General features: G+C 42.6%; 1 protein-coding gene across 1 annotated transcript in view; it reads right to left on the bottom strand.

Moving 5' to 3' along the window:
* Positions 1-3174: 3174 nt before the first annotated feature.
* LOC115226164 (extensin) overlaps positions 3175-15034 on the bottom strand; it is a 63023-nt gene continuing 51163 nt past the window's right edge. The window contains exons 8-10 of the mRNA XM_036514795.1: positions 12709-12747; positions 7456-7527; positions 3175-3671 (exon numbers count right to left, since the gene is read on the bottom strand). Coding sequence (XP_036370688.1) covers positions 7481-7527; positions 12709-12747 — 86 coding nt within the window. The 3' untranslated portion in view covers positions 3175-3671; positions 7456-7480. The remainder of the gene's footprint in view (positions 3672-7455; positions 7528-12708; positions 12748-15034) is intronic.

The following is a 15034-nucleotide window of genomic DNA, read 5'->3' as shown; positions in this document are numbered from 1 at the left end:
CTACCAGCTTTATTCAACCCGTAACAAATTTATACCAGCCATACCCATCAAAAATAATCTACCAGTTTTATATCCAAACTGGCCAGATCCGATCCTATCATACTAACCCTACAATATCATTCCAAAAATAAACAATCACATAACTGAGATTTCAAAGCGATACAGTAATTGAAATTGCAGGAGTGGCTGTGTGGTAAGTAGCTTACTAACCAACCACATGGTTCCGGGTTCAGTCCCACTGCGTGGCATCTTGGGCAAGTGTCTTCTGCTATAGTCCCGGGCCGACCAATGCCTTGTGAGTGGATTTGGTAGACGGAAACTGAAAGAAGCCTGTCGTATATATGTATATATATATGTGTCTGTGTATATGTATATGTTTGTGTGTCTGTGTTTGTCCCCCTAGCATTGCTTGACAACTGATGCTGGTGTGTTTACGTCCCCATCACTTAGTGGTTCGGCAAAAGAGACCGCCGATAGAATAAGTACTGGGCTTACCAAAAGAATAAGTCCCGGGGTTGAGTTGCTCGACTAAAGGCGGTGCTCCAGCATGGCCGCAGTCAAATGACTGAAACAAGTAAAAGAGACTAATTCCTAATCAATGTTAATGAATAAGCATTAAATTTGACAAAGATCCGAATGCTTAAGAGGACAATTTCTTTTCAAGACATCATCGGTTAGAAAGATAATCGTGTTTTAGAAAGTCTTCAGTTCTTACTGTAGCTGTCATCCATCCAAACAGATTGCTGCCACAGCCATCTCTTAAATTTACCATTTTCTTTTTAATCTTTAATATTCAGAGATCAGCATTTCTTAATAGTTACAAGTAACTTTCCTTGGATGGGTATCTCTTAGTTTCAGTTTTTATTAGACCCCTACTTCATATATATATATATATATATATATATATATATATATATATATATATACACTTCCTTGTTTTAGTAATTTGACTGTGGTCGTGCTGGAGCACCGCCCTTAGTCAGGCAAATCGACCCCAGGACTTATTCTTTGTAAGCCTAGTACTTATTCTATTGCTCTCTTTTGCCCAACCGCTAAGTTATCGGGGGGACTTAAACACACCAGCATTGGTTGTCAAGCGATGTTGTGGGGACAACACAGACACACATGACGGGCTTCTTCCAGTTTCTGTCTACCAAATCCACTCACAAGGCTTTGGTCAGTCCGAGGCTATAGTAGAAGACACTTGCCCAAGGTGCCATGCAGTAGGACTGAACCAGTGACCATGTGGTTGGTAAGCAAGCTACTTACCACACAGCCACTCCTGCGCCTATATATATATATATATATATATATATATATATATATATATTCTCTGCACAAACTATTGGTACTGTGAAATTTTTGCAAGATAACTGCTCAAAATTTCTTTTACCATTTTCCAAACCAGAAATGACATATCAGCTAACGATATTCCTTTGTAATTCACCACTAACCAATCAGTGCTTGCAGTTGCTACATGCTTTCTTTGTATACATAAAATTTTCCATTTTGAGATTTTCATAAATATTATATGCTAAATTAGGTTTCCATTTTCGTAACAGCCCAAACATCAGAAACCAAATAAATTCAGTAATACTTTACAAAGTTCCGGCTTCCTATAATCTCTCCCTCTCTTTCAATCCATCCGTGTATGCCTCATATTTATATACATCTATGTAGGTATCTTGGCCTGCTTGCTTAGCCAGCGGGGTGGCGGCATTTGAAGGCTAAAACAATGTGAAGCGCATTGTGACCAGCGATGTGTAGCAACATCTTATAGCCTGGTCGGTCACAGTGATCACAGTTATGTAGGTATCTAGATACAGACATACACAGAGTTCAACTGTATATTTATCAATAGACATACATCAATACGTTGACACACATACAATACAAACTATGAAGGTTGCTGTTTCTGGGAGAAACAGTAGGAGGTAAGACGTACATACAAAGTCAACTGCAACGGATCACTGAACAGACACACAAATGTAGGGCACGAAAAGAAGGGGTAATATTTAGAAAAAAATTTAAAAAAAGATTTAGACATGAAATCATGAACTAAGATAAAATCAAGATTATTCAGTTAGGCTCAGGCCAAAGACGCAAACAAAGATTACGGCTTATATTTTAACCTGGTATTTCAATAATTCGGGGTGGGGGAAATCTTAGAAGTCAGCTCACAAAACCTATTTCTTTACTACCCACAAGGGGCTAAATACAGATAGGACAAACAAGGACAGACAAATGGATTAAGTCGATTATATCGACCCCAGTGCGTAACTGGTACTTAATTTATCGACCCCGAAAGGATGAAAGACAAAGTCGACCTCGGCGGAATTTGAACTCAGAACACAACGGCAGACGAAATACCGCTAAGCATTTTGCCCGGAGTGCTAACGATTCTGCCAGCTCACAAAACCATTTGTCTGAAGACTTCCAAATAAAGGGTCCTAACACAGAAATATTGAAATACAAGGTAAAAAAAAAAACCCTTCATATCAGACAATGCTTCATGCAAATTGTATATATTACACCCTTAGTCAAGTATAAGTACATGACTATAATTTTCCAACACACAGACAGACAAACAACCAGCTGGACATAGAGACAAGATACCACTCACATCGACCACCCAAATCCAAGACTGAAGACCTGACAATGTTTGGAGGTTTTTTTTTATATATACTTTTTTTGGGGTTTTTTTATTATTATTATTATCATTATTTTCATTCTCTACAAAACTGACTCCTTGAGGTGGAGATTTCTCCACATCTTTGAGTGTTTGTAATGTAATATGTGTACATATATGTATATATACACACACATATATCTAGATGTATGTGTATATATATACATACCTACATATGTATGCATATATATTCATCTGTATGTTCTTTATTGTGTCTATGCATATGTTTGTATCTGTGTGTGTGAGAGTGTGTGCATGCTTGCATGTATGTATATGTGTGTGTGTATAAGGGGGGAGGGGAAAGTCTTTTTTTTTTCACCAATTTTCTTTTTTTTTTTTAATTTTAATATTATTAATATTATTACTATTATTAGTCTTTTTTTTTGCATTCAGTTTGTGCAAGTCTTTGTATAAAAAAAAAAAAAAAAGAGCCAGAGTGGGGGTGGGGGGGAGAAAAAAAAAAAAAACAACAACCAAAAGGTGTGGTGTGTGTTTTTGTGTAGAACAAGTCATTTTTGCCTGCAGGAATAGAGTCATTAAACCAGCTGCTTTTCATATATATATATACACACACACACACATATATGTATATACATACACATATATTGTTGTCGTCATAATTTTATAGCATATTAGTGGCAACACTTGCAACAAGCCGCAATAAAATGAATTGTGCCTATAATAGCAGCCAGGACCAAAAAAAAAAAAGTAGTAGTAGAAGTAGTAGTAGTGGTGGTGGTGATAGATGTTGCAATTATGTTTATAGCAGTACTTGTATAAGGTAAAGTACAAAGACTTTTATACATTGCCATACATATATATATATATAGATGTATATATATATAATATATAGTGTGTATACACTTTAAGCCAACATCACTTTTTGGGGAGGAAAAGGAAGAATTAGGAGAAAAAAAAAAAAAGCGTCTCGGCATTTGAAATTTGTTTGTAGTTCTTGGGATTATTTTTTCTCATTTTCAACCTGCAAAAGAAAAAAAAAAAAAAAAAAATTAATTAATTGCAGTTAGGTAAATGACATGAGTTGGATGGTTTGACAGGGTATAACGGGTCAAAGGGCAATGCTGAGCACCATGCCAAAATGAGAATTGGAGCTAGACACAAAGCGGTGACCTGCTTGAATCCGGTCAAAGGGTTAAGCATGGAATACAGGCAATGAGCGACGACAATGAATCGGGTCATTAACTTTTAATTTTGAAATCTTCCGGTAACCCTTCACTTTCAAAGACAAGCGGAATTAAGAAGAAAACAATAAAAATATCCTATATCTGGAGAAGAAGAAGTTGTGACAAAATGACAGAAAGGACATCTGACTGTATAAGAATGCCTCAATTGTAAGTACTCATCAAACCTATGCTAGCGTGAAGAAAAAAAAAGGTAAAACAATCCATCAAATATATATACACTGCTGTGCTTGAAGAGACCTATTGAGTCAAATACACCAACATCGAAATAAAAATCAAATGGAATTGTAGTTGTGATACCCATGTCGGTGGCACATGAAAAGCACCAATCGATCGTGGCAGTTGCCAGCCTCCACCGGCCCTTGTGCTGGTGGCATGTAAAAAGCACCATCCGATTGGGGCAGTTGCCAGCCTCCACCGGCCCTTGTGCTGGTGGCATGTAAAAAGCACCATCCGATCGGGGCAGTTGCCAGCCTCCACCAGCCCCTGTGCTGGTGGCATGCGAAAAGCACCAACCGATCGTGGCAGTTGCCAGCCTCCACCGGCCCCTGTGCCTGTGGCATGCAAAAAGCACCCACTACACTCATGGAATGATTGGCGTTAGGAAGGGCATCCAGCTGTAGAAACACTGCTAGATCAGACTGGAGCCTGGTGTAGCCTCCTGGCTTCCCAGGCCCCGGTCGAACCGTCCAACCCAGCATGGAAAATGGATATTAAACGATGATGATGATGATGACACATGCACACAGGCTTCATTCAGTTTCCATGTAAAGAGCAATTTGTTCCATCTGGTTTGAGGTAGTCGGCGTTTTTTTGACACTTGACATCTTAACCCTTTTGTTACCGAATTTCTGTTGAGATGCTCTGTGTTTCTTTCAATTAATTTTAAATATAACAAAGAATTTAGTAAAATAACTTAGTTATCATTAAGCTAGTGTTAGGAACATAAATTGTGACTAAGGTTTGATGGAAGATTTTAATTCAAAACTTATGAAAACAAGACATTTGTACTACAGAACCAGAGCCGGTTTCAGCCGGGTTGGTATCAAAAGGGTTAAAAATATCATGGTGACTTTAACCCTTTTGTTACCATATTTCTGTTGGGATGCTCTGTGTTTCTTTCAATTGATTTTAAATATAACAAAGAATTTAGTAAAATAACTTAGTTATCATTCAGCTAGTGTTAGGAACATAAATTGTGACTAAGGTTTGGTGGAAGATTTTAATTCAAAACTTATGAAAACAAGACATTTGTACTCAGAGCCAGAGCTGGTTTCAGCCAGGTTGGTATCAAAAGGGTTAAAGGGACTCTTCCCTGGACGAACCCAACAGCCAATAAACACATAGAACAGAACATATACAGTAAGCATGTGACATTGGTAATATTTCTACATACATATCTCTGAGTAGAGGGAAGATTGTATGATGCATGTATATGAACTGTGATGCAGGCGCTGAATGTGGAGGACGGGTAAAGGCTGGAGAGCAACGAAGCCGGTCTCTCCGCTGGATGTGTGAGGTCAGTGTGCATGTGCAACAGAGCATTGGTGTATCAAGTGCGCTGGTTTGGACATGTGATGCAGATGGATAAGGACAGTTGCATTAAGTAGTGCTGAGCACTTAAAGTGGAGGGAAGCTGTGGAAGAGGGAGACCCATGAAGACATGGGAGGAAGTATTGGAAGGGCAGCCAGTTGTAGAAGCCAAAATAGACTATGGAACCTGGTGGTCCCAGGCCTTGCCAGTTCTTGCGAAGCCGTTCGACCCATGTCAACATGGAAAATGGACATAAATAATGTTGTGGATGATATACAAGAAGGACTCTCCTGTTGAAAACAACATATGAGCGTTCACCTTTTACCAAAAGACCTGTACAAATGATTTGTTTATAGTGATCAAATGTTTGTGTCACATGTTAGCTCACCTGCCTCCATCAAATTGACGTTGTCTGAACAGGTGCAAGGTGTACCACGTGTCCAAGTGATCACAGTGCAATGTGAGATGGGTTTTGCTCAAGAAAACAACACACCACCCAGCCTAAGAATTGAAATCATGACTGCTAGGTCACAGTGCTTATTTACAGACAGGCATATAAACAAACACCCACACATCTATAATTCTAAAATCCTTTTACTCTTTTATTTGTTTGTCATTTGACTGCGGCCATGCTGGAGCACCGCCTTTTAGTCGAGCAAATCGACCCTGGGACTTATTCTTTGTAAGCCCAGTACTTATTCTTTCGGTCTCTTTTGCCGAACCGCTAAGTGACGGGGACGTAAACACACCAGCATCGGTTGTCAAGCAATGCTAGGGGGACAAACACATACACACACACATATATACGACAGGCTTCTTTCAGTTTCCGTCTACCAAATCCACTCACAAGGCATTGGTCGGCCCGGTGCTATAGCAGAAGACACTTGCCCAAGATGCCACGCAGTGGGACTGAACCTGGAACCATGTGGTTGGCTGCACATTAGCTCACTCTCACCATCAAAATCAATGATGTCTGGACAGGTGCCCAAATGAAGACACACCAGGTGTTGAAGTTATTGCAGAGCAACACAAGATGGGTTTTGCTGAAGAAAACAATGCACCACCCAGCCTCGGAATTGAAATCACGACTGGCTAGATCACAAGTGCAACACCCTGACCACTAGGCCATGCACACTCATTGATACACACACACACACATGCTTATTTATGTACATGCATATAAGCACACCAGCCTCGTCTGGCACCTGTGTCGGTGGCACATAAAATCACCCACTACACTCTCGGAGTGGTTGGCGTTAGGAAGGGCATCCAGCTGTAGAAACACTGCCAGATCTGACTGGCCTGGTGCAGCCTTCGGGCTTGCCAGACCCCAGTTGAACCGTCCAACCCATGCTAGCATGGAAAGCGGACGTTAAACGATGATGATGATGATGATGATGATGATCTTTTCTACTCTAGGCACAAGGCCCGAAATTTGGGGGTAGGGGGCCAGTCGATTAGATCGACCCCAGTGTACAACTGGTACTTAATTTATCAACCCCGAAAGGATGAAAGGCAAAGTCGACCTCGGCGGAGTTTGAACTCAACGTAAAGACAGACAAAATACTGCTAAGGATTTTGCCCAGCGTGCAAACGTTTCTGCCAGCTTGCCACCTTTTGTTAAGCACACACATCTTAACCCTTTAGTGTTCGCATTATTCTGCCAAAATTAATGCTTTTTCATCCTCATTGTTTTGAACTAATCAGGCATCGTCTTGTAGCTTTGAGATTTTAATGAGGTAGCTGTTAATTTCTAGAACAATAATGTAGGGTTGGTGTGAGAGACCAGATCCGGTCAGTTTGAACATAAAATAGGCAGAATACTTTTGGCCGGATACGGCCGGTTTAAATGCTAAACGGTTAAAGGGACTTTTCCCTGGACGAACCCAACAGCCAATAAGCACATAAAAGAAAAACAGGATGGCCACAGTTGGAATGCTTCTGATCATCATAAATCAGTTGGATGACAAAAGCCCTGGAGTTAAAACAACAACAACAACAACAACACCAGCAGCACCAAATAAACTTACATTTTCAAAATTGGCAACTATTTTCTTACTGACTCTGTTGGTACGTTGGGACAGGAGCACCTTGGGATTGTACTGGAAAATAAATAGAATTAAAGTTAATTAAAATATAATCATTAGCATCAAACATTACACATGCACACACACATACACACACACTCTCGTCACTGGACTGTGATAGCCGTGTTGGAGCGGATACCCTGAAGAGTTTGTTTTTGCAAGTTATTTCACAAAGGTACCCCACTCTCTCGCCATCAGTATGGCCGGGTGGTCAGGAAGGTAGTTTTGCAACCCTGTGGATTAGAGTTCAGTTTCACTGCCCAGCAGCTTGAACTGGTATCTTCTAATACATATACTCTTTTACTTGTTTCAGTCATTTGACTGCGGCCATGCTGGAGCACCGCCTTTTAGTCGAGCAAATCGACCCCCGGGACTTATTCTTTGTAAGCCCAGTACTTATTCTATCGGTCTCTTTTGCCAAACCGCTAAGTGATGGGGATGTAAACACGCCAGCACCGGTTGTCAAGCAATGCTAGGGGGACAAACACAGACACACACACACATATACGACAGGCTTCTTTCAGTTTCCGTCTACCAAATCCACTCACAAGGTATTGGTCGGCCCGGGGCTATAGCAGAAGACACTTGCCCAAGATGCCACGCAGTGGGACTGAACCCGGAACCATGTGGTTGGTTAGCAAGCTACTTACCACACAGCCACTCCTGCGCCCATATATATATATCTTTTATCTTTTACTTGTTTCAGGCGTTAGACTGTGGCCATACTGGGACACCGGCTTGAGTTTTAGTTGAACAAATCAACAGCAGAACTTCTATTGGTCTCTTTCACTGAACTGCTAAGTTACAGGGATGTAAACACTGTAACACTGGTTATCAAGCAGTGGTAGGGGAAAATACAAAGAGACAGTCAGACACATTCTTTCAGATGTTTTAGTCATGTGACTGCGGCCATGCTGGAGCACCGCCTTAAAAAGGTTTAAGTAGAAGAAATTGACCATAGGACTTATTTGTAAGCCTAGTAATTATTCGATCAGTCTGTTTTGCTGAACTGCTAAGTTACAAGGAAATAAACAGACACACACACACACACACACATATATATATATATATATACAATGGGCTTCTTTCAGTTTCCATCTACCAAATCAGAAACAAAACAATGAGAAATTTCATTAAATATTTAAGAACGTTTGATATGAGTTGTTAATAAGTTATTAACCACCATCTTTAAAGATGTAACATAAAAAAAAAGTGATCTGTGAGTCATCAGGTGTCTTATTCCTGGGTGTGTATATAGTCCCAGGCTAGATTAGAACCGGTCATCTTATTCCTAGATGTGTACACAGTACTAGGCTGGGTTAGAACCAGTCATCTTATTCCTAGATTTGGACACAGTACCAGGTTGGGTTAGAACCGGTCATCTTATTCTTAGATTTGGACACAGTACCAGGCTGGGTTAGAACCGGTCATCTTATTCCTAGATGTGTACACAGTACCAGGCGGGGTTAGAACCGGTCATCTTATTCCTAGATTTGGACACAGTACCAGGCGGGGTTAGAGCCTGTCATCTTAATCCTAGATTTGGACACAGTACCAGGCGGGGTTGGAGCCTGTCATCTTAATCCTAGATTTGGACACAGTACCAGGCGGGGTTAGAGCCTGTCATCTTATAGATTTGGACATAGTATCAGGCCTGGTTAGAACTGGTCATCTTATTCCTAGATTTGGACACAGTATCAGGCCTGGTTAGAACCGGTCATCTTATTCCTAGATTTGGACACAGTATCAGGCCTGGTTAGAACCGGTCATCTTATTCCTCGATGTGTACACAGTACCAGGCTGGGTTAGAACCTGTCATCTTATTCCTAGATTTGGACACAGTACCAGGCGGGGTTAGAGCCTGTCATCTTAATCCTAGATTTGGACACAGTACCAGGCTGGGTTAGAACCTGTCATCTTATTCCTAGATGTGTACACAGTACCAGGCGGGGTTAGAACCTGTCATCTTATTCCTAGATGTGTACACAGTACCAGGCGGGGTTAGAACCGGTCATCTTATTCCTAGATTTGGACACAGTACCAGGCTGGGTTAGAACCGGTCATCTTATTCCTAGATGTGTACACAGTACCAGGCTGGGTTAGAACCGGTCATCTTATTCCTAGATGTGTACACAGTACCAGGCGGGGTTAGAACCGGTCATCTTATTCCTAGATGTGTACACAGTACCAGGCCTGGTTAGAATCGGTCATCTTATTCCTAGATTTGGACACAGTACCAGGCGGGGTTAGAGCCTGTCATCTTAATCCTAGATTTGGACACAGTACCAGGCTGGGTTAGAACCTGTCATCTTATTCCTAGATGTGTACACAGTACCAGGCGGGGTTAGAACCTGTCATCTTATTCCTAGATGTGTACACAGTACCAGGCGGGGTTAGAACCGGTCATCTTATTCCTAGATTTGGACACAGTACCAGGCGGGGTTAGAGCCTGTCATCTTAATCCTAGATTTGGACACAGTACCAGGCGGGGTTGGAGTCTGTCATCTTAATCCTAGATTTGGACACAGTACCAGGCGGGGTTAGAGCCTGTCATCTTATTCATAGATTTGGACACAGTATCAGGCCTGGTTAGAACTGGTCATCTTATTCCTAGATTTGGACACAGTATCAGGCCTGGTTAGAACCGGTCATCTTATTCCTAGATTTGGACACAGTATCAGGCCTGGTTAGAACCGGTCATCTTATTCCTAGATGTGTACACAGTACCAGGCTGGATTAGAACTGGTCATCTTATTCCTAGATTTGGACACAGTACCAGGCGGGGTTAGAGCCTGTCATCTTAATCCTAGATTTGGACACAGTACCAGGCCGGGTTAGAACCTGTCATCTTATTCCTAGATGTGTACACAGTACCAGGCAGGGTTAGAACCTGTCATCTTATTCCTAGATGTGTACACAGTACCAGGCGGGGTTAGAACCGGTCATCTTATTCCTAGATGTGTACACAGTACCAGGCCTGGTTAGAACCGGTCATCTTATTCCTAGATGTGTACACAGTACCAGGCGGGGTTAGAACCTGTCATCTTATTCCTAGATTTGGACACAGTACCAGGCGGGGTTAGAGCCTGTCATCTTAATCCTAGATTTGGACACAGTACCAGGCTGGGTTAGAACCTGTCATCTTATTCCTAGATGTGTACACAGTACCAGGCGGGGTTAGAACCTGTCATCTTATTCCTAGATGTGTACACAGTACCAGGCGGGGTTAGAACCGGTCATCTTATTCCTAGATTTGGACACAGTACCAGGCTGGGTTAGAACCGGTCATCTTATTCCTAGATGTGTACACAGTACCAGGCTGGGTTAGAACCGGTCATCTTATTCCTAGATGTGTACACAGTACCAGGCGGGGTTAGAACCGGTCATCTTATTCCTAGATGTGTACACAGTACCAGGCTGGGTTAGAACCGGTCATCTTATTCCTAGATTTGGACACAGTACCAGGCGGGGTTAGAACCTGTTATCTTATTCCTAGATGTGCACACAGTACCAGGCTGGGTTAGAACCTGTCATCTTATTCCTAGATTTGGACACAGTACCAGGCGGGGTTAGAGCCTGTCATCTTAATCCTAGATTTGGACACAGTACCAGGCTGGGTTAGAACCTGTCATCTTATTCCTAGATGTGTACACAGTACCAGGCGGGGTTAGAACCTGTCATCTTATTCCTAGATGTGTACACAGTACCAGGCTGGGTTAGAACCAGTCATCTTATTCCTAGATTTGGACACAGTACCAGGCAGGGTTAGAGCCTGTCATCTTAATCCTAGATTTGGACACAGTACCAGGCGGGGTTAAAGCCTGTCATCTTAATCCTAGATTTGGACACAGTACCAGGCTGGGTTAGAACCGGTCATCTTATTCCTAGATGTGTACACAGTATCAGGCTGGGTTAGAACCGGTCATCTTATTCCTAGAGTTGGACACAGTACCAGGCTGAATTAGAACTGGTCATCTTATTCCTAGATTTGGACAGTATCAGGCCTGGTTAGAACCGGTCATCTTATTCCTAGAGTTGGACACAGTACCAGGCTGGATTAGAACTGGTCATCTTATTCCTAGATTTGGACAGTATCAGGCCTGGTTAGAACTGTTCATCTTATTCCTAGATTTGGACACAGTACCAGGCGGGGTTAGAGCCTGTCATCTTATTCCTAGATTTGGACACAGTACCAGGCTGGGTTAGAACTGGTCATCTTATTCCTAGATTTGGACACAGTACCAGGCTGGGTTAGAACCTGTCATCTTATTCCTAGATTTGGACACAGTACCAGGCGGGGTTAGAGCCGGTCATCTTATTCCTAGATTTGGACACAGTACCAGGCTGGGTTAGAACCGGTCATCTTATTCCTAGATTTGGACACAGTACCAGGCTGGGTTAGAACCTGTCATCTTATTCCTAGATTTGGACACAGTACCAGGCGGGGTTAGAGCCTGTCATCTTAATCCTAGATTTGGACACAGTACCAGGCTGGGTTAGAACTGGTCATCTTATTCCTAGATTTGGACACAGTATGAGACTGGATTAGAACCGGTCATCTTTACACTGTATATTTACAATATTTCCATCTACATCATTTCTTGATCAGTTTGATCTCTGATAATGAATCGGGTGTCTTATTCCTGGATGGGTACATTGTAGCAGACTGGATTAGAACCGGTCATCTTTACACTGTATCTTTACAATATTTCTAGCTTTACTATGTTTCAATCAGTTTGATCTGTGATAGGCACCAGCTGCCTATCCCGGAGTGTGGCAACATTTTATTGGTTAAGAATGTTATTCTGCTTGGTCTGAACAGATTGTCCTAGTGGTGGTCCAATCTAGTCTTCTATCTACCTACATATTTAAGAAAAAAAAAAAACGAAAAAAAAAACACACCTGATGATAACAGCTGGAGAAAAAAAAACAACATAAAACAAAGACTGCTGCTTTGGTTGTGAAAAGAAAAGAAAAAAAATCCATTCCAAAAGACAGGGCAAATTGTCTCGCCTTGTCCACAAAAAAAAATAAATAAAAAATTAGCCTTAATATATTAATGAATTATCAAGACGTCAAAATTAAAATTAGGTTCTTGATTAGTAAAAGACAGATGAAGTTACAAACGAAAGACAAAATTAATTATTATTATTATAATATACGGTAATGAGAGAGCAACACGGTCTTTTAATCTACCTTTGAAGACGCAGAGGTTAGAAGCGGAATAACTGGCGACTGGAAAGGAGAAAAGCAATACTGTACAACACTCACAACGGACAATGACAACACAACACAACAATTCATGAAAACACTAACAAGTCAGTATGGATATATACAGATCCGCCTACATCTTTTGTCTTACAGCATCTCGAAAGAGTCCAGAAGCTGGCTACCCGCATGGTTCTTGGTCTCAAGAATTTGTCTTATGAAGAAAGGCTGAAGACGCTCGACCTTTATTCTCTAGAAAAACGCCGCCGCCGCCGTGGAGATCTCATTCTTGCTCTGCTCGCAACATCATAAGTGGAAAGTGTAACCTCTCGAAAGAGCTGTTCTGCACTCCTGCTCCAGAGCGTCGGCTGCGGGGTCATTCCGAAAAGCTCTATCTGCGACGATTTCATCTCAATCGAAGGAGAGGGGCTTTCTCCGTCCGGGTTGCAGATCCGTGGAATAAGCTGCCAGACGAGATGGTGAAGATGCTGACGACCGCTCGGTTCAAAGTCTCCCTTGACCTCAAGTGGCCTGAACTCTTTACATGAACACCACCCTGTACATAACTCCATGTCCCCCTACATGGCCTTGCTTTTTGCTTTTTGAGCCAAATAATTAACTAACTGACTAACTCGCTTCAGTCATTTGGCCATGGAGAGTTTTTAGTTGAACAAACCGACCCCAGGACTTTTCTTTTTAAGCCTAGTATTTATTCTATCGGTCTGTTTGCTGCAGGGACATAAACACACCAACACTGGTTGTCAAGTGGCATGGGGAGGACAAACACAGACAGAAACACACAATGGGTTTCTTTCAGTTTCACTTTACCAAATCCACTCACAAGGCTTTGGTCAGCCTGAGACTGTAGTAGTAGATACTTGCCCAAGGTAACACACAGTGGGACTGAACCCAGAGCCATGTGGTTGGGAAGCAAGCATCTTACCACACAGCCACACCTATCTATACACACCCACCTACCACCATTTCCCACTATCTCCACCTCCAGCAGAATGTAAACAGGCAATCGTTGCCTTCATAGTATGAACCAATGTGATTGGACATATGTCATGGTACTTTCATGAGCCATACCCTTTCTTCCGTGCTCACTTAGGGCATGTGGGATGAAGGTATTCATTTTGGGGGTTTTCCTTATCCTAGACTGACTGCTTTCTGCCCTTACAAAAATCTATTTAACCCACTGAGGGGACCCTGACAGATTTTCTGACCATTCAGGGTTACAAAGATAGACCTCGGAGTAATGGAGATCAAAGGGTGACTACATACCCCACAACTCCAGAACTGGAGCCTCACCAGGTGCAGTTTAATGCTAAACTCAGGTCACACACACACACACATTCATAGAGGTAGCCTAACGTGCGTGTGTGTATGTTAATAACACCTAGGAGGAGGCATTTTCTCCCATTCACCAAAGTGAATGGAGCTTGGCCAGGAGGAATTGATGTCATAAGTCAATATCCTATGTTCATCGGGTGTTTCAACCTTGAACTGTAACACCCTCCTGGCTCCATAACCAACAAGGGCTCTTTCAGCTGCTTCTCCCATCCTGCACACAACCACCCTTTGCTCCTTTCCTCTCATTCCAGTGACTATAAGCACTCTCCATACTGACTGGGCAGGGAACCCCCTACAGCCACCTTGACTGCCATTCCTTCTCCTTGCAATCCTGTCATTTCCAATATTCTGCAAAAATATGTCTGGGCACGTAAAAAGCACCATCCGACCGTGGCCGTTTGCCAGCCTCGCCTGGCCCCCGTGCCAGTGGTACGTAAAAAGCACCGTCTGACCATGGCCGTTTGCCAGCCTCGCCTGGCCCCCGTGCCAGTGGTACGTAAAAAGCACCATCTGACCGTGGCCGTTTGCCAGCCTCGCCTGGCCCCCGTGCCAGTGGCACGTAAAAAGCACCATCCGACCGTGGCCGTTTGCCAACCTCGCCTGGCCTCCGTGCCAGTGGCACGTAAAAAGCACCAACCGACCGTGGCCGTTTGCCAGCCCCACCTGGCACCTGTTCCAGTAGCACGTAAAAAGCACCCACTACACTCACGGAGTGGTTGGCGTTAGGAAGGGCATCCAGCCGTAGAAACATTGCCAGATCAGACTGGGCCTGGTGCAGCCTTCTGGCTTCCCAGACCCCAATTGAACCGTCCAACCCATGCTAGCATCAAAAGCGGACGCTAAATGATGATGATGGGGAAAATATTAGTTTGCTTGAAAACAAGTCAGGATTGTTGACAAAAACAGGCCTCTAGTTACAGAAAATGAATCTGCCTAAAACTGCCTGACCCATGCAGTCAGT

Source organism: Octopus sinensis, linkage group LG29 (genome assembly GCF_006345805.1).
Source record: "Octopus sinensis linkage group LG29, ASM634580v1, whole genome shotgun sequence".
Lineage (NCBI taxonomy): Eukaryota > Metazoa > Mollusca > Cephalopoda > Octopoda > Octopodidae > Octopus > Octopus sinensis.
This window is presented reverse-complemented; position numbering and strand designations above follow the sequence as displayed.